Source organism: Pteropus alecto, unplaced genomic scaffold, assembly GCF_000325575.1.
Source record: "Pteropus alecto unplaced genomic scaffold, ASM32557v1 scaffold313, whole genome shotgun sequence".
Classification (NCBI taxonomy): Eukaryota; Metazoa; Chordata; class Mammalia; order Chiroptera; family Pteropodidae; genus Pteropus; species Pteropus alecto.
Window position 1 is genome coordinate 43,143 of NW_006434832.1, and position 27,217 is coordinate 70,359.

Here is a 27,217-nt window from a genome sequence, read left to right on the forward strand (position 1 = left end):
AGAGTATTCTAGTTCTTCCTTGATGGTTTTCCACCACCTTTCAGACTCTCAATGATGCTTTCTGGAACCTACCACAATACCTGGCCACAAAATAGGTGTTCAATCCATGTTTGATGAATTGATTCAAATTTGGAGAAGAATTTGGGGGAAAAGTCAGAATGAAAAATAAGGGGTGTTTCACTACTTCCCTTCTCTGGGGTTCTATCCCTATTGGTGAGGGCCTCAGATGAAAGGGCTCAAGCCATTCTCGTCGATGTCTTTAGGTTGGTTCCCAGGCTCTCCAGCTGGGTCAGGGACCCAGTGGAGCATTACAAAAGGGGCCATTTTTTTCCTGAAGTCTTTCTGCATTAATAACAATCACGGTTGAGTGGAAGTTACACGCTTAGAAGGAAATTATTCTGATTTTGTTTTCCAGAGCAGAGGTGTTTCCCCTCAGATCTCAGTTTTACTCCATCAGAAAAACCAGAGCTGTCTTTCCTGCAGCAACACTATTTCGTCTGGTGACAGGAAGTCCTGTGATTTTTCTCACCAAATTCCCTGAGGATGCCACCTTTCGGCTACAAACACTTAGACTATTTCTGCTCTCCCCATCCAATCTAGGGGTGCTAAGAGTTTCAGTACTTTCTTCTCTGCTTCCTACTTTGCCCCAACCCCCCAAGTTCTTACCCAACTGCCCACAGCTGGGACCAGTCTCTGAGACAGAGCAGAAATAATGTGGGAATTGTGGTTAGGGTTCAACACATATATCGATATGGGAATAAGCATAAAAGCAAAGCCCTTGTTACTACAAGAAGGGTGGTGGGAAATCATTTCTTATCCATCATGGGTGGTGGTATGGGTAATGACTAAGCATAGGCTATGAAAAAAAATTTTTTTGTGAAGCAAAATTATTTATTGGGAATTATCATGGCTGTATTAAAAGGGCCACATGGAGGCTGCCCAAGGAAAGCCATATAATAATAATGGGTAATTCATTATATCTGGTACTAATATTTAAAAATATTATATCCAAAGGACAATTAGAATGCTTTTGCTTTGAACTACACTTAGTTGAGCATCTCTTATGGGGAGAGAGAGTAGCGTCCATGTAAAAATTAGAAAAGTTCTTATAGTATTTACTTCTACTCCTACATGTTATGGTTCTACAGCCTTTTTTTCCCACAAAGATTTTAAAACAAAACAAACTCCAGGTTTTCCTGCTTCTTCCAGTTAAATATTGGAGGAAAATTATATAATTTTTTAAAGGCAAAGAAGCACAAAGAAAGGAAGTCAAATGGAATAAGGCCTGATATCCTAACTCCAAACTGGCAAGTTGAGCACATGGAATCAAGTGCAGGATTTTCCTTTCCATTCATGGGGAAAAGAAGGAAGAGAAAGAGGAAGAGTGGGAAGAGCTCAGAGGGTACAGTGTTGACTCCTTAGGAATCTGGAAACATGGAGCTCTTGGAGGCAGTGAGAACTGCTGCTCCAGTTTTCTCTTGCCATTCTTTAGTCTATGGTAAGGTGTTGGAGGAACTGAGTCCAAAGGTGCAGCAGTGTAATGTAGCCTGAAACTAAAAGCAAAAGGGTTTGATTCCTCCCTTTTGATTGATTACAGGGCCACTCACTTTGGGGTGCCTCCGTTTTCTTATTCGTCACACAGAGCAGTGTGGTGTGGGAAAATCCTTGCCTCACCATAGGAGTTGCCACAAAGGAAAAGGGGACCTGAAGCAGAAGTTGGGAGACCTGAGCTTATGACATCGGGTTCACAGCATAGCAGATATTTGCAGGGACATTTTCTGAGAGAATTGAGGTTATTAGCATCATTATCATCGGGGAAATCAGGGGTTGACATTTTCTCACAAGAGAGGAGCCAGGTGGTATGCTGAGGTCTCAGGCTGAGGGAGATCTGTGCTTGGCAAACTACAATGACCATCGTCTCAGCCTTGGGATGGTAGTAACTGCCATTTGTGGTATGTTTACTTACTTTAGGCTCCTTACATAGCTATCTCGTTTAGTCATCATCTAGTTAGAACATTATCCCAGTTTACAGACGAAAAAAACTAAGGGCCCAGAGATTAATTTGCCCAAGATCACTCAGCTACGTAGTGGAAGTGTCCGTTTCTGCATCCATAAAATGAATTAAAAACAGAACTAGAATCCCTTGCCTGCTGGTTTGTTACAGAGACGCTGCAGATAGTCACGAGACGAGTCACGAAAAGGCAAAACCCTGGGAATATAGGACTCTTTTAAAGCAAGTTTTGCCTTTTCTCAACTTGAACTCGGGTTCCCTTTTCACGGCTTCTAATGCGCAGGCGCGGACCGGTCGCGCCCTCCCCCAGCGCCTGTTGCACAGGCCACGGTCGCCCTCTGTCGACGCAGGGCGGGAGCGCGCCCAGAGTCAACGCTTCCAGGCCTGGGGCCGGCCAAGAACCTCGCTGGCCTGTAGAGGACGCCAGCCGGCGCGCAGAGTAATCCACCTGGCCGTCCCTTCTTTAAACACTTCCTGTTCGATCTCTATGGTTTATCCGTTTACGTCCTGATTAGTTCCCGGAGTTTTCAATTTACCGTAAACAAAAGGGATGGGCGCCGACCCGGAAGTGGAAATCGGAGCCAGGCCGGAGTAGCGCCGAAGGCCAGCAGTGAGGAGGCGGGTGGGGGGCAGCCGTAGCCATGGCGGTGGCTGTGGCTATGGCGGGAGCCGTAAACGGGACGGAGCTGGGCCCCGCAGAAGAACTCGCCAAACTCGAGTATCTGTCTTTAGTGTCGAAGGTTTGCACTGAGCTGGACAATCACCTGGGAATCAACGACAAGGATCTGGGTGAGCTTCAGGAAGTTTCTGCGGTCTCTGGGTTGGGGGTCGAGGGAAGCGGAAGGAGAAATGAGTTTGAGGAGCCGAGTGACCGTGTCGAGTCTCTGTCACAGAGACTTGAGTCTAGGGAACTTGCAGCCGTGGCCTCCGCACGAGAATCCTCCAGGCAGAGCTGTTAGAAACCATTTCCCAGAGCTGTCAGTGAAACCCAGAGCAGCCATCACTGCTTGTTTCCCCTCCTCACACTCCCCCCTTCCCCTGCCCCAGCCCCAGGTAAATTAAACAGCGTTAGCAACAACAGCATCAATCACATGATGATGATCGTGATGATAATAATGGCAGACGTTATTCTTGCGCCGGCTGCTTGTGAAGTAACTTGAATCAGCATACCATGTGGGATATTTTGGGGCGGCCTGCCCTGGGCCCAGACGGTACCTACTTATGAGGGTTGCTGTGAGGGTCACGGGATAACCCACTTAGCATAGTGCTTGTCATGTAGTAGCTGGTCATAAAGTCTTAACCACTGGCATTATTAGTAACTTGTTATGCATAAGCTATGTCCATGTAGCCTGATGGCATTTGGCTTTCACTTATTGTCATCAAAAAGGTAAAAACAAATTCCATCATGGAAATGGTATGGTAGTATTAGTTTATAAGTTAGTTATTCAGATCATCCATGTTATTTGTTAGGATTAAAATCCAAATGAAATCATTCAAATTTTCTTGTGGGACTCACAGTTTGAGATGTTTTATGTCGGCCTGTCATAAAATGCACTTCTCAAAATCTGTTAATAAAATAGCTCTAATATTAGAAATTTCAAGAACCAGGCAGTTTTGCAGAGGAAAAATTGGAGGAGGAGGCAACTGAGTCTTTCATCAACTTGGAGATTGTACCATCTAGCAGCTGCCTGATCCTAATACAAGGATTTTGTTTGCCTTTCCAGAAAGTAGAAAGCATCCTATGTGTGTGTCATTTGTGTGTGTGTATCTGTGTGCATGGGCTCATGCTTTTGGACATCATTACCTCTAGAGTTTATATGGCAGTCTGCACAGCTAGTAGTTTCATGAGAAGCAAGTCCAATGATATGAGACAAGGAGGTCTTGCTTAAATACGCTCAAGGGCCTGGTGGCCAGTTTTGTAGTAATATCTTTTTCTCATTTATAAAAATTAACTAGAACATACATGGATAATCTTGGTAGTCTAAATTTTCTTTATCCTTACTAGATGATGGACTTTGGTTTTTATGGCTGGTGGTTAGTCTAAATAGTTTTGTTTTTAGCATATATGAAATTGATTTTTTGCTTAAGTCTTCTTGTTTTAATTCATTTTCTCATTTGCAGCTGAATTTGTGATCAGTCTTGCTGAGAAAAATACCACCTTTGATACTTTTAAGTCTTCTCTGGTCAAAAATGGTGCAGAATTCACGGTATGTGTATCTGGAGACCCCTTTTTTATTTTAATATCACTATTGAATTTAAATTTTGGTAGAATTTAATGTAGAGTTTTAAATAGAGAAAGGAGATAATTCGTACATACCACTCAAATAAATGATTAATTGTAATGTTTTGATGCCACTAAACAGTGGTATTGTAACTGGATTTCCTGTGATACCTTTCTAGGAAAATGGGGCAGGTGGGTCTAACCACCCGTCTCTAGGGGTCATCCCTTTTCTTAGTGTTTTTAAGCACTGATCCAGGAGCCGACGATTTTTGTTCTATTTCTTTTCAAAGGATTCGCTTGTAAGTAACTTGCTGCGTCTCATACAAACCATGCGGCCTCCAGCAAAGCCTTCTACTAGCAAAGGTGAGCAGAGCTTCTGGCTGAGCTTAGCCTCCAGAATGGTTAGATTGTGAGCAGTCTGTAAATTGTATTTGTTTCCCTTGTAGCAGCTGATGAATAAATAAATGTTCTAGTAAAAAAATTCAAATGACTTAAAAGAAAATTAAGATTATAAGAATTATAAGATAAAACCAACCAAATGAATACTGATGCACCCCCCGCCCCATGCCCAGATAGTTTGTTGAGGGTTTTATAATCAGTTTTTTTCAGAAAATTAAATTACGTGTATATTAACGTATGTAACGTAGAAAACTGCAGTGTTATGTTTTTAGTTTGATGCAAATCTAATGTTGAAGTTAAGAATATTAAACGTATCTTTTTTTCAATTGTTAAGTGTTAAGAATATTAAACGTATCTTTTTTTTAATTGTTAAGGGTTAAGAATATTAAACGTATCTTTTTTTAATTGTTAACTGTTAAGAATATTAAATGTATCTTTTTTTTTTTTTTTTTAATTCCTTCATGCTCTTTAATGAAACAAGATCCGGTTGTTAAACCCAAAACTGAAAAAGAAAAACTGAAGGAACTCTTCCCAGTCCTTTGCCAACCAGACAACCCTTCTGTTCGGGTACTGATACTATCACGAGAATGTCTTCTATAACTGCATGTTCCCCCGACCCCTGCCTCTTTTCTCTGTCTCATTCGTTATTAATTTTAAGTTTACCTTTATTGTAACATATTTTTCAAAGTGAAAGTGTCTGATGACCTTCTGAGCACATACTATGTATAAAATAGTGTTAAAAGGTTTAAAGAATGAGATCTGAGGGAAATGAGACTGGAAATTGTGGAAAGCAGTGGCTGGGGATATGAAATAGTTATGAAATAACTTCAGGTTCTGGAACAGATGCCTGATATATGAAATTAGATATTTTTTGTTCCATTAATGTGTTAGAATGTCTAATTTTTGAAATGTTTTGATTTTTAAATTTCATCTTAGCAAGTATTTATTGAATACCTACTATGTGCCAAGCACTGTTCTAAGTACCAGGGATACAGCAGTGAACAAAACAGACCAGTTTCTGTCCTCTTGGGTGTTACATCCTATTATTGGGATGGGGTAGGAAATAAACATATAAACTCCTCTAGTGGGAAGGAGACGGGCAATAGACAAATAAGTAAATGTATAACATAGCTGATAACTAAAGAACTATGGAAAAAAAATAAAGCAGATGAAAGAGGAGAAGGGAGTGCAGAGGGGTAGTCGCTTTTTAAAAATTTTAGCATCTGTTTTCTATTTATAATCGTTAGTTGCATGATTTCACGGAAGGGATGATATCTAATTTTCTTCCATAGCTTTGCATTAAGGATAAAGGGGATTTGCCTAATACAAAAATGACTTCCAAGAGCCTTTGCTTATTCCTCTGCGTCAATCTCAAATTGTGTTGGAAATCCATACTCTTTTTCTTCCTTCACCTAAGTGGTCAGTGGTGTAGGGGCTGTCGGATTAGTAGTACCTGAAGTACAGATTCTTGAGTGATTTCTTTTCCCTCCTCCTCCTAACTTTTCTGGCCTCTGCTCTTGTAGACCATGCTGGACGAGGATGATGTGAAAGTTGCTGTGGATGTCCTAAAAGAACTGGAGGCCTTAATGCCCAGTGCAGCAGGCCAGGAGAAACAAAGAGATGCTGAGCACCGGTTTGTCCTTGCTGTTATACCCTTTGGAAGTTAGGATGCTATGATGGTTGAATTTTGTGGACCAGCCAAGCAAAATTTTGGGCGGGTTTATAGAATCTGGACTGGCCATGTCCCATATTGTTACATCTGTTTTTATTGCTCCCTGTCAAGAGTCTGCAATGAATGCTAAGATGTTCAGAAGATAGAAGCCTGGGCTCAAAGAGGCTGAACATGTTTATGGCCTCATCTTTTATTGGCTTGCTGCGATGTCATAGTTATTGAAACTAATTCAGTTTAATGCTTAGAAGGCACCTACCATGTGCATGGCACTGTGCTGGGTGCTTGGGGATGCAAAGATGGAATTGGGCTGGTTTCTTTTTCAAACAGGTGCTTATTAATTTGTTAGGGACAAGTCAAAGAAGAAGAAGCGGAGCCGGAGCCGGGATCGAGAGCGAGACCGTGACCGTGACCGAGAGCGAGACCGCGATAGAGACCACAAACGGAGACACCGGTCCCGCTCCAGGACCCGGGAGAGGAATAAAGGGAAGTCTAGATATCGGTCTAGGAGTAGAAGTCAGAGTCCCCCAAAAGACCGGAAGGACCGAGACAAGTATGGAGAGAGGAATCTGGACAGATGGCGGGATAAGCATGTGGACCGCCCTCCCCCGGAAGAGCCCGCCATTGGGGACATTTACAATGGCAAAGTTACCAGCATCATGCAGTTTGGTTGCTTTGTGCAGCTGGAGGGACTAAGGTAATGGCTGGTGCTCTTCTTTCCCACCAGCGATGGGCAGGGTTTCTTTTATCACTGGGATTTTCACGTTCTAAAAAGTTATTATGATTAATGACACTTTAATTAAATCAGCCATATCAGGTTGTTAGAATTTAACTCTTTGTTTGAAATGCCATAGAGCCATTTATTCCTTCCTCTGCCTTTAAGAGCTCTTCCCTTTTGCTAGTTGAGACAGATGAGAACCCTCATGTCTACTGCCCCTCCCCCATGTCTTGTCTTTGGGAGGGCGGTAATACTGTATTGTTTGACAACCTTCTTGGTACTTTCTTCTTGAGTTTAAGACCGTTTTTGTTTGTTTAGTTCCAACAAGAGTAGAAATCTGTTGGGGAAAAGGTATTTTAGGCATGTTCCTGATGTACCCGACTTTTCCTCAGGAAGCGGTGGGAAGGCCTGGTGCACATCTCTGAGCTCCGGAGGGAAGGCCGTGTGGCCAATGTGGCTGATGTGGTGAGCAAAGGCCAGAGGGTCAAGGTCAAAGTGCTGTCCTTCACTGGGACCAAGACCAGTCTGAGCATGAAGGTAGGTGAGATATCCAACCTATTTCCACATCTGATGGCCAAGGAAACATAAGAGGACAGCAAGTGAGCTAGCTTCATTGTGTTTGTGCCTTAGGATGTAGATCAAGAGACCGGAGAAGATCTAAACCCAAATCGACGACGAAATCTTGTTGGGGAGACCAATGAGGAGACCTCGATGAGGAATCCAGACAGACCCACTCACCTGTCCCTCGTCAGCGCCCCTGAAGTAGAAGATGACTCACTGGAGCGCAAGCGCCTTACCCGCATCTCTGACCCAGAGAAGTGGGAGATCAAACAGGTTGGGGACATTTGCTTTTATGGGCACATAGTCATTCAGCTTGTAGCATAGTGGTTAAGAGGGTGGGCCCTAGAGCATGGTGGCCTGGGGTGACTTCTGGCTTTTTACTAGTTGTATGATCCTGGGCCACGTTACTTTACCTGTTTGTGCCTCAGTGCACTCCTCTAAACCAAGGCTGGTGGTGGCCTTGTGGGGACTAAATGAATTCATAGATGTGAAGCTCTTGGATTAGTGGCTGCATTTGGTAATGCTATGTAAATATTTGTTCTTGTTTCCATCATTCATCAATAAACATCAGAACCGTAGTGTACTGGGCACTGTGTAGATGCTAGGGCTACAAAGACAGAGTATCGTGGTTCCTGCCCTTGAGGAACTCCCAAGTCCAGTGGAGGAGACAGATCAAAACAGATAGTTGTGAAGGTTTACATATTACATAATAAAGCAAGTGCAGAGTGCTGTGGAATCAAGGGAAGGAGCAGATAGCTCTTCCTGGGGAAGAGAACCTTGAGTCATGCTTTTGGGCATCATGTTGTCTTGCCTCCCAGAGATGGGATATGATGTTTGAGACCCTGCAATTCTGGGCCGGAGGAGGAGAAAACCTTGGTTTCCTACATGAAACCTTTGTTTTAACTCTCTTCCATGAAAGGAGAGTTTTGATTCTAGCAAGTTAAAAGTGCCACCTTCTGTCCTTTGGCTAGATGATTGCTGCCAACGTCCTTTCCAAAGAAGAGTTTCCAGACTTTGATGAAGAGACTGGCATTCTCCCTAAAGTGGATGACGAAGAAGGTAACTAGCCAGTGGAGTGGGATCAAGCAGGATAAGGGATTGGGAGGACATTTGGCAAGCTGAGCCATCGGACTGGGCTGTTTATTTGTAGTTTAATCCAGTGGTTATGAATCATCTGTTCTTGGGTCTCACCACATAAGAACAAGGGTCCTTCCATGATAGAAGCAAAAAAATTCATTGTTTTGGCAAACATTTATACATTGTTATACTTGTTGCTTATAATAAGCTTTTAGAGTAGAAAAAGTTATAATTGTATTTTGTGGAGTAAATTTAATCTTACATTCTTAATAATTGTTCTGAAAACCCTGGATCTCCCTAGATTACCTCCAAGTTGCCCCGGAAACAACTTATAACTCAGTCCATTAACAATTTTTTGCAATTTTGAAATAAATACTATAATGGAACATATATAATTTATATAGCAGTAATAAATGAATATACTAAATAAACATCTACGCACCTGCCACCCGGCTTAAGTAGAGCTTTACTAGCAGCTTTGAAGACCCTACATCCCCTCTCTGATTAGATCTTTCTCCTTCCTCTTCTGGGTAACCACCATTCTAAATTTTGTGTTAATCATTTCCTCACTTTTCTTTAGTGTTTTACCACCTATATATCTATCCCTAAGCATTATACTATTTAGTTTGTTTTTGAACTTAATTTTTTTGATTCATCATTCTTTTGATATTTATCTTTGTAGATTTATTTTATTTGTTTTCACTGCTGCAGAGTGTTGCTGTATATAAATTTACTGTAATTTATCCATTTTTTACTTTTGATGGGCATATGGGCTGTGTCTGTTTTTTTGTTTACCTTTATGAATACTATTATAAAACTCCTATATTTGTTTTACTAATGCACATGTGCAAGGCTTCTTTTTCCTAAATATGTAAGAGAAGAATTACTGGGTAGTAGGAAATGTGCATGTTCAGCTTTACCAGGCAGTCCAAATTGTTTGCTAAAGTTTTTGTACCAATTTACATTTCTACTGTAAATGTGAGTTCCTGTTGCTCCACGTTCTTATCAACATTTGGTTATCCCATTGTCTAACATGATTTTTTTTTTTTTGCCAATTTATGGATTAAGAGTTGCTCTATAATGACATTGGATGGCAAATGTCTTATTACCATCTAGAATATCAGAAGAGCATTCTTCCACAGGCTTAATTTCTTTTGAAAGTAGCTCTGATCAGTTCTTGGGCTGGAGCAGAAATGCACTAGAAATGGCTGGAGAGCAGGGGGAACTGTCACCTGGGTTCTGGTTTCACTTGCATCGTTGTCCTTTTGACCTTGGGAGTCAACTTTGATAAAGACTGCTGGTGCCCATGGGAATTAATTATTTTGCTGAAATGATTGGTCATTTCTCTCTTTTGTTTTTGGCTAATTCTTCTTTTTGGGGGACTTTTAGATGAGGACCTTGAGATTGAACTGGTTGAGGAAGAGCCTCCATTCCTGAGAGGGCACACCAAGCAAAGCATGGACATGAGCCCTATTAAAATTGTTAAGGTGAGAAATGCTGGAACTCTAACCTGAACGTGTCAAGTGAGTTCTTAACGTAATAGTTCAGTTTTTCAGAGCAGGTTATTAGATCTGTGTAAGCAGAACTCAGGCAGCAGGAGGTAGTATTGACTTTTTGTTTTAAAGGGAGATTGACTTGGCTTTGTTCCTTTTGCATTTTAATTTTCTGGTCTCATTTTACTGTGTTTGGGAGGAAGCAGAGATAAATACATGTGCTTGATCTACTATCCCTGCTTTTGCCCAGGCCTTAGGGCTTGAATCAGTCCTTTGAAGATTCAAAGGCAATTTTGAAGGGTTCAATTGCTGTTGGCCCCTAACAGAAAACTACAATGTTGCTTGTTGTGGAGGGCAGAGTTATGAGGAGAAGAATTCATTTAACAGTCATGATAAAATTTCAAGTTTGGTAAAGTGTTATCTTAAAGGTCTCTCAGTCCAGCCACCCATTCAGAGCTTGTAATCCACCCATGTGGTCTTCTCACATCTGCTCGACATTGTTGGCGACAGGGAATTTGCCAGCCCTTAAGGAGACACATTCCTTCTTCAATTAGATCTGATCACTAGTTCTTCTTTAGGTGGAGCTGAAATCTGTCTTACCAAGGTGTCCATACTGGTCTTCATTTTAGTTCTTGGAACAATACAAAGGAAATTTTATCCTTTTCTTATGTGTCCTATTTTTCTTGGGGTTCTCATCTTTAAGCCAACATCCCAAATTCTTTCAGTGATTTATCACTGTCTTCATTTATTTTCTCTGAATTTGCTATAGTTTATCCATTTTTTTCATGTAGTCTGGTATGTTGATAAGAACTTTCTTCTAGGTGGGTCTCATTCTTTAGATTCAAGTGCCTTAACATCTGTATTTTATTTCTTGGACATTTAATGCATGCTGAGATCCCATTCTGATGTTGCTTTTTCATGTTACACTAGAACCCAGACGGCTCCCTCTCCCAAGCAGCAATGATGCAGAGTGCCTTGGCCAAAGAGAGACGGGAACTCAAGCAGGCCCAGCGGGAAGCCGAGATGGATTCTATACCCATGGGACTCAACAAACACTGGGTTGATCCTCTGCCTGATGGTAGGACCCTGGGACGGGGGGTTTGGACTTTTCAAAAAAAATCTGAGTCTTTAAGTACGCAGGGAGGGGACACTGCCAGCACATACTAAAAATTTGGCCTTTGGCTTTAGTGATTTGTTTTTTCCCTTCAGTTAAACCATGCTTTTCATTTTATTTTTAAAACAAGTATTTAAAACCAAAAATGTTTTAGTAACCCAGATCAGATGATTAGATTTTTTCTTCTGAATAACTTAAAAATTTTTATTCTAGAAATAATACAGCTTTGAAACTTCCCTTTTCATATAATTCTTTGTACAGTAAATATTAACTAACCGTTGGATGCAGTCATAACAAGTATTTATTAATTTATGTTAGGCAGCTAAAGATATAGTTGTGAATTAGACATGATTCCTGCCTTTATGAGGTTTACTGATGTTAATCAAATAATTACCAAGTAACTAACTAAATCATGAAGAAGTATTGTAGTTGGCTATGGTGGGTCACTTCCCTGGGAAGATTGAGAACCGAAGGATAAATAGGACTTAGCCTGTCAAAGGGGATAGGGCAGGGGTTGGGGAGTTTATTCTAGGCTGAGGAATAGCCTGTGCTGGGGTCGTAAGGTAGGAAAGAAGACTTGTGTGGCTCCAATACAGATAATGATGGGTGGAGTGGTGAGAGATGAGGAGTGTCAGGTCAGGACTTTGTAGATGGTATAGGCATGAAGGCTCAGTTCTAAAGTTCACTGAGAAATGTTGCAAAGTTCTAAGCAGGGGACTTGCATGATCAGAGTTGCATTTCCGAAGTAATTTGAGGTCTCCCTACAGTGGCTTGGATGGGGCAGGAGTAGCCACATGAGATGAATTAGGAGGTTTTTGTAATAGTGCAGAGGGGAGAGGATGGTGGCTTTAACGCAAAACAGAAGGGATGTACTGGAGGATGTGATTTGTCGAAAATGGAGGAGGGAGCAGAGGGGTAGCTTGAGGACAATACTAAGTCTCTTGTTTCCTTTACAGCGGAAGGCAGGCAGATTGCTGCCAATATGAGGGGTATTGGGATGATGCCCAATGACATTCCTGAGTGGAAGAAGCATGCCTTTGGGGGCAACAAAGCTTCTTATGGAAAGAAGACCCAGATGTCAATCATTGAGCAGAGAGAGAGCCTGCCCATCTACAAACTGAAGGAGCAGCTGGTCCAGGTGAGAAGCCCCTTTATGAAATATTGGGAGTCGGAGGATGACATGTTTTAATTGAAATTAGCTGGATAGGTATGTGCACATTTGAAGTAGCTTTTTCGAAAGGAATAGGAAAAAACAGCATTTGAAGTATTTTTTTTTTTTTAAATATTTACTAGTCTACACAATTTTGTATTTCATATAAGGAAATAAATCTTTTTGAATGGGAGGATCCCGGAGCAGTTTCAGGTGGGCGGAATATTGTGTTGTACAGATCAACAGCTCTGGTCAATAAGAAAAATGAGGATGCTCGGCCATTGATCTCATACAGGCAAGGCTTTGCCTCAAGTACTTATTTCCATTTTCTGGAGATCTGATTTTTAAGACCATCAGATTTCCCGAGGCAACCGATTTACCTGGTTTCCAGTTAATTCTTTCTGTAATAACTTATATGTACACAAGCAAGTACAAATATATGTACACACACATTATATATCTTGTTGTGTGGTGTGTTTCTCGATGGCACCATGTGATATACACTGTTCTGCATCTTGCTTTTTCCCCTTAATTGTATAGCTCAGGGGTTGTGTCTTTTTTTTTTTTTTAAGTGCTTCATTATGTAGATATTCTCTGGTTTATTTAACTAATCCAGTGTTAGTAGACATATAGGCTGATGGCAATCCTTTGCTCTTATAAACAGTGTAGTAATAAGATGACTGTTGGGGTAAGGCACTGGAGATTTGGGAGCGACAGTAGGAACACTATATACCTTTTTATGACAGTTGAATTCTTTAACCATGTACATGTAATACCTTAAAAAATTATATATGTACATCAGGGATATCTAGGTGATAGTTTATTCTTTTGGCATCTTTTTTATGTTTTTATGAATTTAAGAAAACCAGTAAATTAAAAATAAATTTGAGTCGGTTAAAAAAAAGAATACCCATAAGATTTAAAGTTTTTAAATTTAGTTATAGATGCAATTAAAATAAGAGCATTGCCCATATTAAAAATCATTAGTATTTTTTCCTTCATGATTAAAAAGAATTTAAACTCTGGTTATAATCTTATATTATTTTGTTCCCTTTTTTCCTTTAGTGTAAGAATGTAAACAGTTATTTTACTCCAGAGTAATGTGTGGCAAATTTCAATGACAGTATTTGTATTCTGTTGCTTTCAGGCTGTCCATGACAATCAGATCCTGATTGTTATTGGGGAGACAGGATCTGGGAAAACAACGCAGATCACCCAGTACCTGGCGGAGGCAGGCTACACTTCCAGGGGCAAGATTGGATGTACCCAGCCAAGAAGAGTGGCAGCCATGTCAGTGGCCAAAAGGGTGTCAGAGGAGTTTGGCTGTTGCTTAGGTCAAGAGGTAAGTGAGTAGTGAAGCTGTTCTGGAAATGCCTGAAGAAAAGTAAAGGCCCAGAGCTACCTTTTTCAGGTTTCTCCTGAGGGAGAGAGGATTTTATTGTCATCGTTGATCTGTTCAGGATCAAGTCAAAGGTTGATTTTACAATGAGGAAATCAGTGTACATCTTGGTCAAATTCTTATCTATTAAGATTCTTATGTATTAAGAGTAACAGTCTGACTGGGCTGAAATCTTGCCTGGTGATTGCACTACAGAGAGGTTTGTGTCCAAGATTTTCAGCTTCTGTTCTGCTTTAGGTGGGCTACACCATTCGATTTGAGGACTGCACCAGCCCCGAAACAGTTATCAAGTACATGACAGATGGGATGTTGCTCCGAGAGTGCCTGATTGACCCCGACCTCACTCAGTATGCGATCATCATGTTGGATGAGGCACACGAGAGGACAATTCACACTGACGTGCTCTTTGGATTGTTGAAAAAGGTAACTGGGTTTTCTCTGGTGTCCTTTCTAGCTGTTGGGAATGGAATTCTGGGAATTGGATTTGAGTACCTCTCTTTCCTTTTGGGTAGTCCTTTTTAGTAAGCCACATCATCGCATTTCCCTTTAGACAGTTCAGAAACGGCAGGACATGAAGCTGATTGTCACCTCAGCCACATTGGATGCAGTGAAGTTTTCTCAGTACTTCTATGAAGCTCCCATCTTCACCATTCCTGGTCGAACATATCCGGTGGAAATACTGTATACAAAGGAACCTGAGACAGATTATCTGGATGCCAGCTTGATCACTGTCATGCAGATCCATTTAACAGAACCACCAGGTAGGGGGAAAGAACATTTTTTCCTCTTAGACCATAAGTCCTAATGTGGGTGTCTTTTTCACTTATCTTTTTAAAAAATGAATTTTAAATAAGTCTCATGCTTCCATATTTGAAATGGTGGTGGGGAAGATATAAATAATGGCGTGCAGTGTTTAAATGCACCTGTTTAAACACAGACACAAATTTTAAGTAAATAAATAAAAATAAACAGAATAAACGTGGACAGATGAAAACCTTTTGATTTATTAGAAGTCAGAATTTGAGTATATTTCCTGTCATTTGTAGTTCTGTTAATGTCACTATTGCCTTTGGATAGAACATACAGAGAAAGTAAATTAGTGCTCTTGTTCTCTTCTTAGGTGACATCCTGGTCTTCCTGACTGGTCAGGAAGAGATTGATACTGCTTGTGAGATCCTGTATGAAAGAATGAAATCTCTGGGACCTGATGTTCCAGAGCTGATCATCCTCCCTGTATACTCTGCTCTGCCCAGTGAGATGCAGACCCGAATCTTTGACCCAGCTCCACCCGGCAGCAGAAAGGTAACCCTAGGCAGAAACGAAGCTCCCTTGTCCTCTGAAACCGTATGGTGTGTGCAGCTGGCCCAAAAGGGAATTGCTTAGATGTGTGCAAGTCTTGTTTATTATGTTTTAGAGACTAGTCCAGCCAGTTTGTTAAGGAATAAAGGTTTTGTATATGATTCCTGCTCTTCTTCCTTTTCTTTCCTTCATTTGACAAATATTTTTTGAGCATCCTTCAGGCTTTGGAGTAGACCAGGGCTAAAGTCTAAGGACAGGCCTTTCTTTTTTTTCTTTCTTTTTTTTCTTTTCTTTTTTTTAGGCGAGGCAACTCTTGGTTGACCTCACAGATTGCAAGGACCTTGTCAGCTTACAATCCCTTATTTATTTATTTATTTATTTATTTATTTGTTTGTTTTAATTTTTAAAATATTTTATATCTATAGCACCTTGTCTTTCTAGGTGGCCTCCCATCCAAGTACTAACCAGGCCCGACCCTGCTTAGCTTCCGAGATCAGATGGGATCGGGCTTGTTCAGGGTGGCATGGCTGTAGATGATAGGCCTTTCTTTACTGTGGGGCATGTACCAGTAGATAGGCCTTTAGCATATAGTGTGAAAGTGCTACTGATGCTCTGGATACCCAAGGGGGAGCATCCAACCAGTGTTCTTAGAGAAAGTAAGGATCTAAGCTGAAGAACACGGAGTGTTCATCTAAGTGAGAAGGGCAGGAGGACACCCATTCGAGTAGACACAATAGCCTGTGGTAACCTAGGGGCGAGCCCGTGTGGCCATTTTAGAGAGCTGCGTTGTTCCAGTAGCTGGAACTGACTGTGTGTCTGAGACAGTAGGAAAGGTGATGGATGGATTTCTTTTTAATAACAGATTTATTGACATATAATTTACATACCTTTAAAGTGTACAATTCAGTGGATTTTAGTCTATTCACAGATTGTGCAACCATCAATTACTATTATTAATAATTAATCATTAACCATTAATTACTACAATTAATTTTAGAACAATTTCACCATCTCCAAAGAAATTCCGGGCCCTTTAGCAATCACCCCCCATTCACCCCTCTGCTCATCCCTGGGAACCACTAATCTACTTTCTATGGATTTGCCTATTCTGGATATTTCATGTAAAAAAACTAGCTTTTTTCACTTAGCATGTTTTCAAGGTTCATCCATGTTGTAGCATGTATAAGTACTTCATTTTTTTTATTGCTGAATAATATTCTATTGTAGATTATTATTCTATGTCTAAAATGTGGATGTACCACGTTTTGTTTATCTGTTCATCAGTTGGTGGACATTTGGGTTGTTTCCACATTTTAGCTGTTAGGAATAATGCTGCCTTGAACATTTGCTTTCAAGTTGTTATGTAGACATATGTTTTCATTTCCCTAGGAATGGAAGACAGGTAGATTTGAATAACATTAAAGAGTTAGAATGGACAAGACATAGTGGGTGCCCGGTAGTGTAGGGGAGAAGGGCAGGGGAGAAGTCAGGAATGACTCCCAGGTTTCTGGCTTGGGCAGCTGGGTGGAAGACGGTGCCGAGGAGGGAAACACGGAGGAGGAGCAGGTCGCAGGGAAGGAAGGTGATTCCTTCTCTGTTGTGTTCCTAGTGATTGGGCTTCTTCCTGAGAGGGCTTCTGCAGCTCTGGGGCAGGTAGAAGCCTCTCAGGGCCGGTCAGGTGCTGGCATGATGCGAGATGTTCTGGTGCCTCCTTGCAGTTATTCCCAAGCAATTGTATTTTATTAGCTGAACCTGTGGATGGAAGAACAGTGGCAGTGCCAAGCTGAGACCAATAATCTCCTAGATCACGTATCCTCCTGCATACACACAAACCGTAAAATTCCTCTGCTGCCTCGTGGTTCATTTTATGATTAGAAAAAAAAAAACAAAACTCCCCCTTGTTCTATATACACAAACAGCCCATTTTGTAGTCCAGATGTCCCTATGGAGGAAGAAAAATCTCATTTTGCACTGGCACACGTGATGCCAGGAAGTCTCTGCTTTCCCAGGGTGCCAGAAAATTAAAATTGTAGTAATCAACATTGGATCTAGAAAATGGATATGTAGCCATTTGCACCAAATGAAATAGGATTTGATTGGCCTTTGCTTTTTCCTCTTCTACCTCTCCTCTCAGGTACCACCCCTTTCCCAAGCTCACCCTTAAGACGAAAGCGCCTCTCCTTCCACCCATTTGAGGCTGAACTGAGATTAAGTGCTTTCTGTCTAGAGAGGGAGATAACGGCACACTTCTTTGGGAAGATATCTGAGTTCAGAAGTCCTTTTTCACACCTTGGGGCTGAACCTGAGCCGCTCAATCCAGCTCTGTCCCTCTCATCTGCAGGTCGTGATTGCCACCAACATTGCAGAGACATCACTGACCATCGACGGCATCTATTATGTGGTGGACCCTGGATTTGTGAAGCAGAAAGTTTACAATTCCAAGACAGGGATTGACCAGCTGGTGGTGACTCCTATTTCTCAGGTAATGGTGGCTTCTATCAGTAGCTTTTCTGAAAATCCTAGTTAGGGCCTTTCTTCAACAAAGTGTTTTATGGTTTTGTATTTTGAACTTTATTGTTTTCAAAGATGAACTTTTAAGATACTGGGCGAGATAAGAAGATTTTGTGTTTTTAATCTTTAGAATAGTGTTTCAACATTACAAACCCCATAAAATTTGAACTTAAAAAGTTTGAATCCTAGCACCATAGATTATCTGATACAGATGGTAAGAACATATTTTTTAAGTACTGTACTTAGCCACAGATATCTGAGATAGTAATAATTCATGAGATGATAATGTGTTTTCTTTGCTATTTATGGAATAATTTTCTGCCTAAATTTTATTTAAAAATGAATAACCTGATCATCCTTTTTGAGAGCAGTTGGACACAATGTATCCAAAATTTAAAAGATCATCTCTTTAACCTAATAGTTCCAGTAGATCTGAAAGTTAGAAATGATTAAATACATATCTAAAGGTGATGGCAAAAGATGTTCACTAAAGCACTGTCTATATTAGAGGAAACCTGGAAAAATTTTAAATGAGCTCCAAAAGGGAAGCAGTTTAATAAAATATGGTATATGTATGCCACAGAATGTTATGTGGCATTAACATGGTGGTGTGTATCTATATTTAATGATAATAAGCATATGACTGCACTATATTATTTGAAAAAAGTGAGCTACAAAATAGCAGGAATAATATCCAATTTTTGTTTAAAAATAGATGGTGTGCACTTGTGCACAGTGTATGTGAACCCGCCTGAGACTCGAAAGCATGTAGTTGAAATGTTAGTTGAGGTTGTTTCTCAGTGGTGCTGCTGGTTACTGTGCTGTTGAGTGAAGTGCATTTTTTTCTTCATACTTTTATATATTGTCTTAATATTTTATAAGAGGTATGGATTAGTTTCATAATCTTTAAAAACCATCAGGCTATTTTCGTTTTGAAACTTAATTAATAATAGCTAACGCTTGCAGGGCACTCACCAAGTGCTGCCAGGCACTGTCCTAGGTACTTTCACTTACCTGAACTCATCACATTTTTGCATCGATCCTTTGTGGTAGATATTATCATTACCCTCATTTCACAGATGAGACTGAGGCAGAGGGGTTAAATGACTTGCCTAAGGTCACACGGCTGGTGGAGCCAGCATTTGAACCTGGGCGGCCTGGCTCCAGTGTGTATACTCTGTACCACTTCTCAAGGTGGTGCATACAGCTCACAGTGATTGAGAAATTAGACTTGCCCTTTCTGATTTAGAGAGAGGTATCTGTAGAATGCTGTGGAGTCCTACAATGTATGATTGTTGCCTGCCTTTGTGTAGTTAATGACCTTTCATACTATGTTCCTTTGGTTTGAAACTAGCAGAGGAATTTTAAATCCTGATACTATTTGTAACACAGATGGTTTTATCAAAAAATGGCCTTTATATATTGTCTTAATATTTTATAAGAGGTATGGATTAGTTTCATAATCTTTAAAAACCATCAGGCTATTTTCGTTTTGAAACTTAATTAATAATAGCTAACGCTTGCAGGGCACTCACCAAGTGCTTCAGATTGCTCTTCACTTTTGCCTAGGAGCCTATGGCTAAACTAGATGCATTTTATTATTATTATTTTTATTGCGTGGCCGTAGACCATGGACTGTGGCTCCACTGGGGTGCAACCCCAACCCAGGGCCTTCTGCGTGGAAAGCAGACATGCTAACCGCTACACTATGGAACCACGTCCTTTTTTTTTTTAATTTAAAAAATTAGTGCCCCTCTCCCCTAAGTACAGGAGTATTATTACATTATTTTTTGGAAATAGAAAAAAACTTAAATCACCCATAATCCTACTACCACTACTGTCATCATTTTGATGTTTTTCTTGCCCATATTTTTCATATTTGTTTCTTTTTTGGTTGCAATTCTAGTAGTCTAGTAAGTATGTTTTATATACTTTTTGTTTAAGTATTTAATTTTCCTGGTTATTAAGGTTATAAGTGTTCAATATTGGATATTTGTTAAAGAAAATAGAACCCATCAGCAAGCCTACTGTCAGAGTTAGCCATAGTTAACATTTTAGGGTATTTTTCTCTATTTTTTTTTCCTTCTGGTAGTTTATATTATACATGCATAAAGATTTTTTTTTTTTTAAATAAAATCAATATTATATTCTAACTTGCTTCTTCACCTGTGTGAGTGAACATTTCCTTTTGGCATTGAGCATCTCAAACCTGATTTTTAAAATGGCTGCAGTCATTGTTGGTATATTAACATTACATTTATTTTGTTCACTTACATTTTTGGTCATAACTAGAGACGGTATTTTGTCATCTTGTTTTATGCTTTGTCTTCTGTGTTGTCCCACACTATTTTGAAGGTCTGTTTCTGTGATATTTACAATATTTCTTCCATTCACCTACCCGTATTTGCCTCACTTGAACAAGCTTTCCTGAAATGTTGAGTACTGGAGAGGGGATGATAATAACATTGGTAGTCTTGGAAGTGGTCCTAAAGGAAGTAAAATAAATTCCATTTCAGATTTTGCCAATTGCCCCTCTTTTAACAGCTTTCCTGAATAGGGCTGTTAACAGATATGTTACTTTTATATGCCCACCCCTCTAGGCTCAGGCAAAGCAACGAGCTGGCAGAGCTGGGAGAACAGGCCCAGGGAAGTGTTACAGGCTGTACACAGAACGTGCCTACCGAGATGAAATGCTGACCACCAACGTGCCGGAAATCCAGAGAACCAACTTAGCAAGCACCGTGCTCTCGCTCAAGGTAGAAATTGTTTTGTTAGAATGGGTTGGTGGAACAGTCTAATCCTATGGCCTTAGTAAATGAATCTCAGTTTTATGAACCTTGTTAAATACTTTAGTAACCTCATGGAACCAGTCCCTTTGAGTGAAATGCAAATGGCTTTGTTAACAGCCTTTCCACTGTGGGTCCAGGGCTAAGTTGGCATGTTTGCTGTGAATACATGTTTTTTTCTTACCATAATAACCAGCAGAATGTTTGATTATAAAAGATTTTAGTTAGGAGCATTTTCTAACATCCAAAAAGGATGTTAGAAAAATCTAATTGGTGCCAAACTGTGGACAAACATACTTCCTTTATCCCTTTAGTTTTTATATCCAGTTCTGTTCCTTTCGAATAGATGCAAAACTGCCAGTCCAAAAACTTTGCAAGGGAGCTGTCAGTAGAGGTTTCAGACTGGCCCTCTGGGGGCTTGTTTTTCGTTCTGAATCATTGCGCTTCCTCTCTTCAGTCCCATGAGGACCTTCATTCTCCTTTGGCAGGGAGAGCCACATGAGTAATTTTCCAGATGATGGCACAACCCCCCGCCCCCTCTCACCCCCCACACTGATGCTACCCTGGAGCCCTGGCACTTTACTGGTGCAGAGTGCTCTGTTGTAATTTATTATTCATTCTCCGCAAGGGAGGCTAAAACAGCTTCAGAAAAAACTTGCTCCAGTCTCTGGAGTGAGAACAGATGCATCTGTGGCTCAAACTTCTACTCCAGTTATATCTTTGGTAAATTACCTGCTTGGCCCTTTGCTCTATATTCTTACCTCAAAAGGGGGGTGTCGAATAGTATCTGTTGTGAAGATAAATGAGATAATGCAGGTAAAGGCACTTGGCACAGTGCTTACTGATTGCTAACATAATTCCTTGTAGTTATTATTCATACAATAAACATTTATTGAACACCTGCTGTGTTTATAGTCATGATCACTTTATAAGAAAGACACAGAAAGCTTAGGTTCTACCACACCACCCTTTGTACACACTTGGATAGCGCATCATTCATTTGTTTCTTTTATCATCAAATTAGCTAACAAATGTATTGACTGCCTATTGTGTGCCAGGCATGCAGATTGCACTGTGTTTAGTTTTGTGTCCATCTGTCTCACCACTGTGTACTCTGAGAGCAGGGGCCATATCTTAATCATCTTCATATTCCTACAACTAAACACAGTACGAGGCACTTCCCAGATGCACAGTAGAAATTATGTATGCAAGAAACAGGACAAGCTGGTGTATTGTCTATGTATGTAAGATACATAACACATTACCATTGTTACCTTTTAAAATTGTTCTTATCTGTGGGATTAGACACATTCACAGTGTTGCACAGCCATCACCACTATCTATTTCTGGAACTTTTTCATCATCTCTAACAGAAACTCTGTATCCCCTCCCTCCAGCCCCTGGTCATCACTATTCTCTGTCTCTGTGAATATACATATTCTAGGTACCTTGTATAAGTAGAGTCAAACAATATTTGTCCTTTTGCATTTGGCTTATTTTACTTAGCATAATGTTTTCAAGGTTCATCATGTAGCACATGTTAGAATTTCATTCCTTTTTAAGGGTGAATAATATTCCATTGTTTGTATGTACCATGTTTTGTTTATCCATTCATGTTGATGGACGTTTGAGTGGTTTCTACCTTTTGACTGCTGTGAATAATGCTGCTGTGAACATTAGTGTACAAGCGTCTGTTTGAGACCCTGGTTTCAGTTCTTTTGGGTATATATCTAGAAATGGAATTGCTGGATAATATGGTGATTCTATGTTCAACTTATTCAGGAATCACCAAATTGTTTTCCACAGTAGCTGTATCATTTTACCTTCCCACCAGCAATGTATAAGGGTTCCTATTTCTCCAGATCCTTGCCAGCATTTGTTATTTCCTGTTTGTTTATTATTATTATGTTTTATAACCATCCTTGTGGGTATGAAGTGGTGTCTCATTGTGGCTTTGATTTGTATTTCCCTAATTACTAGTTGATGTTGAACATCTTTCCATATGCTTCTTGGTCATTTTTATATCTTCTTTGGAGAAATATCTATTCAAGTCTTTTGCCCATTTTTTGATTGTCATCTATTTATCGTTGAGTTGTATGTGCTATTATTTTGAGGCAGTGTTTTTTAAAGTTTCCTTAGGAAGTATAAGCTCTCTACTAGTCTGAATTTTGTGTGGCCCAGCTGTGGAGATTCCTGCTAGTCTTCATGGTGGCTTCCTAATTGCAATTGAAGAAACAGGAAAGATAGTGACAAGTAGTCGTCCTCCATGTTAATTTAACACTGGTGAGGCCGACCCTCCTATCACACTTTCTTCCTTTTTGTTCTAGGCCATGGGCATCAATGACCTGCTGTCCTTTGACTTCATGGATGCCCCACCAATGGAAACCTTGATCACAGCCATGGAACAGCTATACACATTGGGGGCCCTGGATGATGAGGGCCTGCTTACTCGCCTGGGCCGCAGGGTAGGGGACAGACTAAACTTCTGGTGCTTTTGGGACAATTCCCTGGCTAGTCTTCCATACTCTTCGTTTTGTGCAAAATGAAGCTCTGAGGCCCTGGATAAGCTTTGAGTAGACGTCTAGATGCCTATTTTTAACTTGGATTTTCCACTGCCTTAAACTGTTTTTTCTTTATAGAAAAAAGAATTTTATCCACAGTCAGTTTTACGTCAGGATATATTATTACACTAGCCTTAATTTCAAAAGATGTCTGCAAAATTCCCACCTACCCCAACAGTAGTTGTTCTTGATCACATACATTTTATTGGGGTTTATTTGGGAAATAAAAGAAACAGCAATGTTCTTCTGATGGAGATAGGAATCTCACATCATCAGGCTTGGGTAAACCTCCTGTGGTCTGTTACCACTCTGAGTCCAACAGGGAAGCAATTGCAGTTTCTTCTTCTCCCTCTAGATGGCGGAATTCCCCTTGGAGCCAATGCTGTGCAAAATGCTGATCATGTCTGTGCATCTGGGCTGCAGTGAGGAAATGCTGACCATTGTGTCCATGCTCTCTGTACAGAATGTCTTCTACAGGCCCAAGGTAAGGAGTTCAGACCTATGCTCAGAGAGGAGTGTGCCAAAGTTGGGTGAAATCGGCTGTTGCCACTGCAGTACTTAATGTCGACACTTGACAGGGCCACATAGGGCTTCGTGGAACTGCTGGGTATTCAGTTAGTAGCTGTGGGGTGGGAAATGATCCTTTGTCTCACTGGTTGACAGGATAAACAAGCCCTCGCTGATCAGAAGAAGGCTAAATTCCACCAGACCGAAGGGGACCACCTCACTTTGCTGGCCGTGTACAATTCCTGGAAGAACAACAAATTCTCCAACCCCTGGTGCTATGAGAACTTTATCCAGGCTCGTTCTCTGCGCCGGGCCCAGGACATTCGTAAGCAGATGTTAGGCATAATGGACAGGTAACATCTGGTGACTTTTCCCCATGTTTGAGTTGAACCTCCTTGAATGCCATTTCTGTTCATCTCTGTGTGTATCTGTGAAGCTATAGACTCACATAACCTTTTCCTCCAGCTTTTCCATCTTTGTTATATTCCTCCCCAGGCAAGGGTACAGCTGAGAGTCACTTTAGAAAGTTTCTAAGAGGAAGATGATTTATTGTTGAAAAATGCTCTTTGTTTACAAGCATCTGGAACACTATTAATCGAGTTGAATTAAGTCTCTGGCTCTTACTGTGTCCATCTCGCCCACTGTGCAGAGCTGCCTCTGTACTCACTTAGGGCTGGGAGGCGAGTCTCAGTGCCTACTCCGGGGACCCAAGATGGGGGTGTTGGGCACCATCATTCTGGAAGACAGAACCTCTGAAAGCAGAATTGTCTCACATCTTTGTCCTCTCTTCATTTATTTTCCTGATAGACACAAGCTGGATGTGGTCTCCTGTGGTAAGTCCACCGTCCGAGTGCAAAAGGCCATCTGCAGTGGATTCTTTCGAAACGCTGCCAAGAAAGACCCGCAGGAGGGTTACCGGACACTGATTGACCAGCAGGTGGTCTACATCCATCCTTCCAGTGCTCTGTTCAACAGACAGCCGGAATGGTAGGTGGGCAGGCCCTGGGGCTGGGGGCTGTTCTGGGTAGAGAGAACCTATAAATCTACTGGCTGTTTGTACTTGTGTCTTTACCCCCACCACACACACACACCCTTCCACCCCCATACTTCCTATTTTAACATCGCTTATATTTCTAGGGCAGCAGAAGCCTGAATTAGGCACAATATCAGCCCCTTTTGAGAGAAATAAAGCCATAGGGATGAAAGCTGGGAAGGATCTTAAGAATTATCATCTAATGAGGTGGTTAAAAAAAATTTTCATGTAACATTTTAAAAAAATTCTAATCTTACCCACCCTAATATAAAACTGATTTAAAACCACCATGCCACCATGGTAGAAGGGTTAGAGATGTAGCGCCTTGCCTTCTTGGCCTTCCTTATTCCCTTGTGGCAACCCCTGAGGCTCCTCTTCAGAGCCCTAGAGTTCTGTGGTGACAGCCTAAAAAAAATCACCCTCGCATTTCACAGAGCAGGAAACAGGGCCAGAGAAGTCACGTGATTGTTTCTGTGTCACTTGACTAGTTAGAGCTAGAGCCAGGTCTAGAGCATGTTATCCTTACAGCTTTCTTGTGGTTAGAGGGATGTAGGCTCCTCAGAGTCTGAGCATGGTCGTCATAAAGATGGCAGGTAAGAGGGTAACATGCAAGTTCAGCCATGGCCCACCAGGGACCAGAGTGACTGTGGAGTAGGGCCTCTGTCAGAAGCTTGAGCCTGTCTCTGTCCCTCTTCAGGGTGGTATACCATGAGCTGGTGCTGACCACGAAGGAGTATATGCGTGAGGTCACCACCATCGACCCCCGGTGGCTTGTGGAATTTGCTCCGGCCTTCTTCAAGGTCTCTGACCCAACCAAGCTCAGCAAACAGAAGAAGCAGCAGCGTCTTGAGCCCTTGTACAACCGCTACGAGGAGCCCAACGCCTGGAGAATATCCCGGGCCTTCCGGCGGCGCTAAAAGGCAAGACTTACCTGTTTGCTTCTCCTGCACCAGTGGCCCCGGGCTTGACTTCACTCTTACTGGTGAAAAGCTGGTCCTGAGGATACAGCTGTTCAGTGACTGAGTGTTTTAACTGGACATTGTCTAAACTTGACTCGCATTTCTTCCCTGCTGGTAATGTAGAAACAGGGATTTATGCCTGATTTGACCAGAGCCTCCAGCCCCCACCAGGGGCCAGCATGGGCTCACAGCCGGCTGAGGGCACACTGCATCATCTTCAAGAAAGGGGCAACACGTACAGCCCTGGGATGAGAAGAGGCAGTTGGAAGTATCAGACAGACGTATGCGGTGGGGGCCTGATGCCCTCCCTGGCTAGTACTCTGGAGGAGGGAGCCACTACGCTCCCTGAAAGTGTTGGCTCCCCCTTCCTGCTCCTGTCCATTCCCTGTACTTTTGCTTAATCTCCTGGAAATATTTATTTTCTTAAGGAAACAAAAATGGTTTTCTGTGAAAGTTTCTTTTAACTGAAAGGTAAGGATATTGGCCTGGGCTCAGGGGATATTGGCTTGGGCTCAGGGTAGGGAGATTTGGTATCTGTGGCTTCAGTGCACATGGTGGAGGCTTCCCTGAGGAGTGACGCACAGCCCAGACCTCCAGGCTTATCTCTCAGCACCGGCCTAGCCCCGTCTGCTGTGGATAGCCCTGGGATTAACCACATCCATTGCACAGGCTCTCTGGGCTGGGGGCCTGAGTGGTTGCAGATGCCACATATTGAATGCAGAAGGTTCTCCCTGGCTCCCTCTCCCGCCCACCACACTCACCATGTGCAACGTGTCCGATTTCCTTTTGAAACATGCAAGTAAGGACATGGATTTTATTTTATTTTGCTTTGCTTTTTTGTCCCCTGAGGTCCTTGATGGGCTGTAACAAAGGGTTTTTGTGGTCAAAGCCTCCTCACTTCTCCCTCCCCAAACAGAAAGTCAACATAACACCTCTCAGAGCCAGTTCGTGCTGCCCAGCATCTGTGCTCTGGCCGCCCCTCGGCCTGAGTAGTTTTCTCTTAGCATTCTGTTAGGGAATGACTACCTCCTAGTACTCCTCTAAGTTTCTGAGGATACATACTCTCGATGGGAGTATATCAGACAGATCTTGCCAGGCCAGGTTGTGGACCTTCTGGAAAGCTGTTCTGGAGCTGGAGCTTGTAGAGAAGCCTCTGGGGGATTGGGCACATTGTATGTTCTAGCCTGAACTGCCTCCCACATCCCCATTCTAGTAAGTTCTGAAACGATGTAAATATTAGAACTACCATAGAATTGTGTGCCAGACACTAGAAGAGACTATACAACATTCTAGCATATGAAGGAATAGAGGATGTTAACTGGGTGGCAGACACACTACCCTCAAGACACAGTTCAGGGGACCCAGAGGTGAGAAATACAGGCCCGGGAGTCTGCTGACCAAGAGCCCTGCCCCTTTTGAGCTGAGTGTGCGCATTCAGTTCTGTTGGAGTATGCTCCTCAGGAAGCCCAGGCCTGTAATTAAGGGCAGGAATCATTTGCGTGCCAACCTCTAAGGCCTTATAGGGGAGAGACAGAGAAGGGGATATTGGAAACTGAAAAGGCAGCAGGAACTAAGCACCCAGCTCCCCAGTCTTAATTTCAGCTGAGGTCTCACTGTTCAGCAATCACCTCTGGGCTTTGCAGCCCCCCTGTCCCAGCTGAGTGACCAGCACTGACAGCCGGTCATAATCTGTGAGGATGGAGTTCTGAGATTTAAGCTGAGGTTGAGAAGGGGATGTTTAAACAGGCC

General features: G+C 41.7%; 1 protein-coding gene and 1 pseudogene across 1 annotated transcript; one reads left to right on the forward strand and one right to left on the reverse strand.

The window, feature by feature from the left end:
* The first annotated feature begins 2,485 nt into the window (after positions 1 to 2,485).
* DHX8 (DEAH-box helicase 8) lies at positions 2,486 to 25,906 on the forward strand. Its single transcript, XM_006910088.3, has 23 exons — positions 2,486 to 2,800; positions 4,133 to 4,218; positions 4,523 to 4,595; positions 5,113 to 5,198; positions 6,155 to 6,264; positions 6,650 to 6,997; positions 7,411 to 7,555; positions 7,649 to 7,852; positions 8,551 to 8,638; positions 10,046 to 10,143; positions 11,080 to 11,227; positions 12,220 to 12,401; positions 13,561 to 13,755; positions 14,050 to 14,235; positions 14,363 to 14,573; positions 14,933 to 15,114; positions 17,453 to 17,593; positions 20,223 to 20,378; positions 22,736 to 22,873; positions 23,325 to 23,453; positions 23,633 to 23,829; positions 24,284 to 24,463; positions 25,207 to 25,906. Exons 1-23 carry the CDS (start codon positions 2,653 to 2,655, stop codon positions 25,424 to 25,426), a joined length of 3,651 nt encoding a protein of 1,216 aa, XP_006910150.1. The 5' UTR covers positions 2,486 to 2,652; the 3' UTR covers positions 25,427 to 25,906.
* LOC112478447 lies at positions 15,528 to 15,646 on the reverse strand (annotated as a pseudogene).
* Positions 25,907 to 27,217: the final 1,311 nt, after the last annotated feature.

What these genes read in the sequence shown, in the direction of transcription:
- DHX8 (XM_006910088.3), top strand. Translation starts at nt 2,653, where the DNA reads ATGGCGGTGGCTGTGGCTATGGCGGGAGCCGTAAACGGGACGGAGCTG. An exon ending in AGAAGTGGGAGATCAAACAG is followed by an intron (nt 7,853 to 8,550) that starts GTTGGGGACATT and finishes TCCTTTGGCTAG; the next exon opens with ATGATTGCTGCCAACGTCCT. An exon ending in CTCCACCCGGCAGCAGAAAG is followed by an intron (nt 15,115 to 17,452) that starts GTAACCCTAGGC and finishes TCTCATCTGCAG; the next exon opens with GTCGTGATTGCCACCAACAT.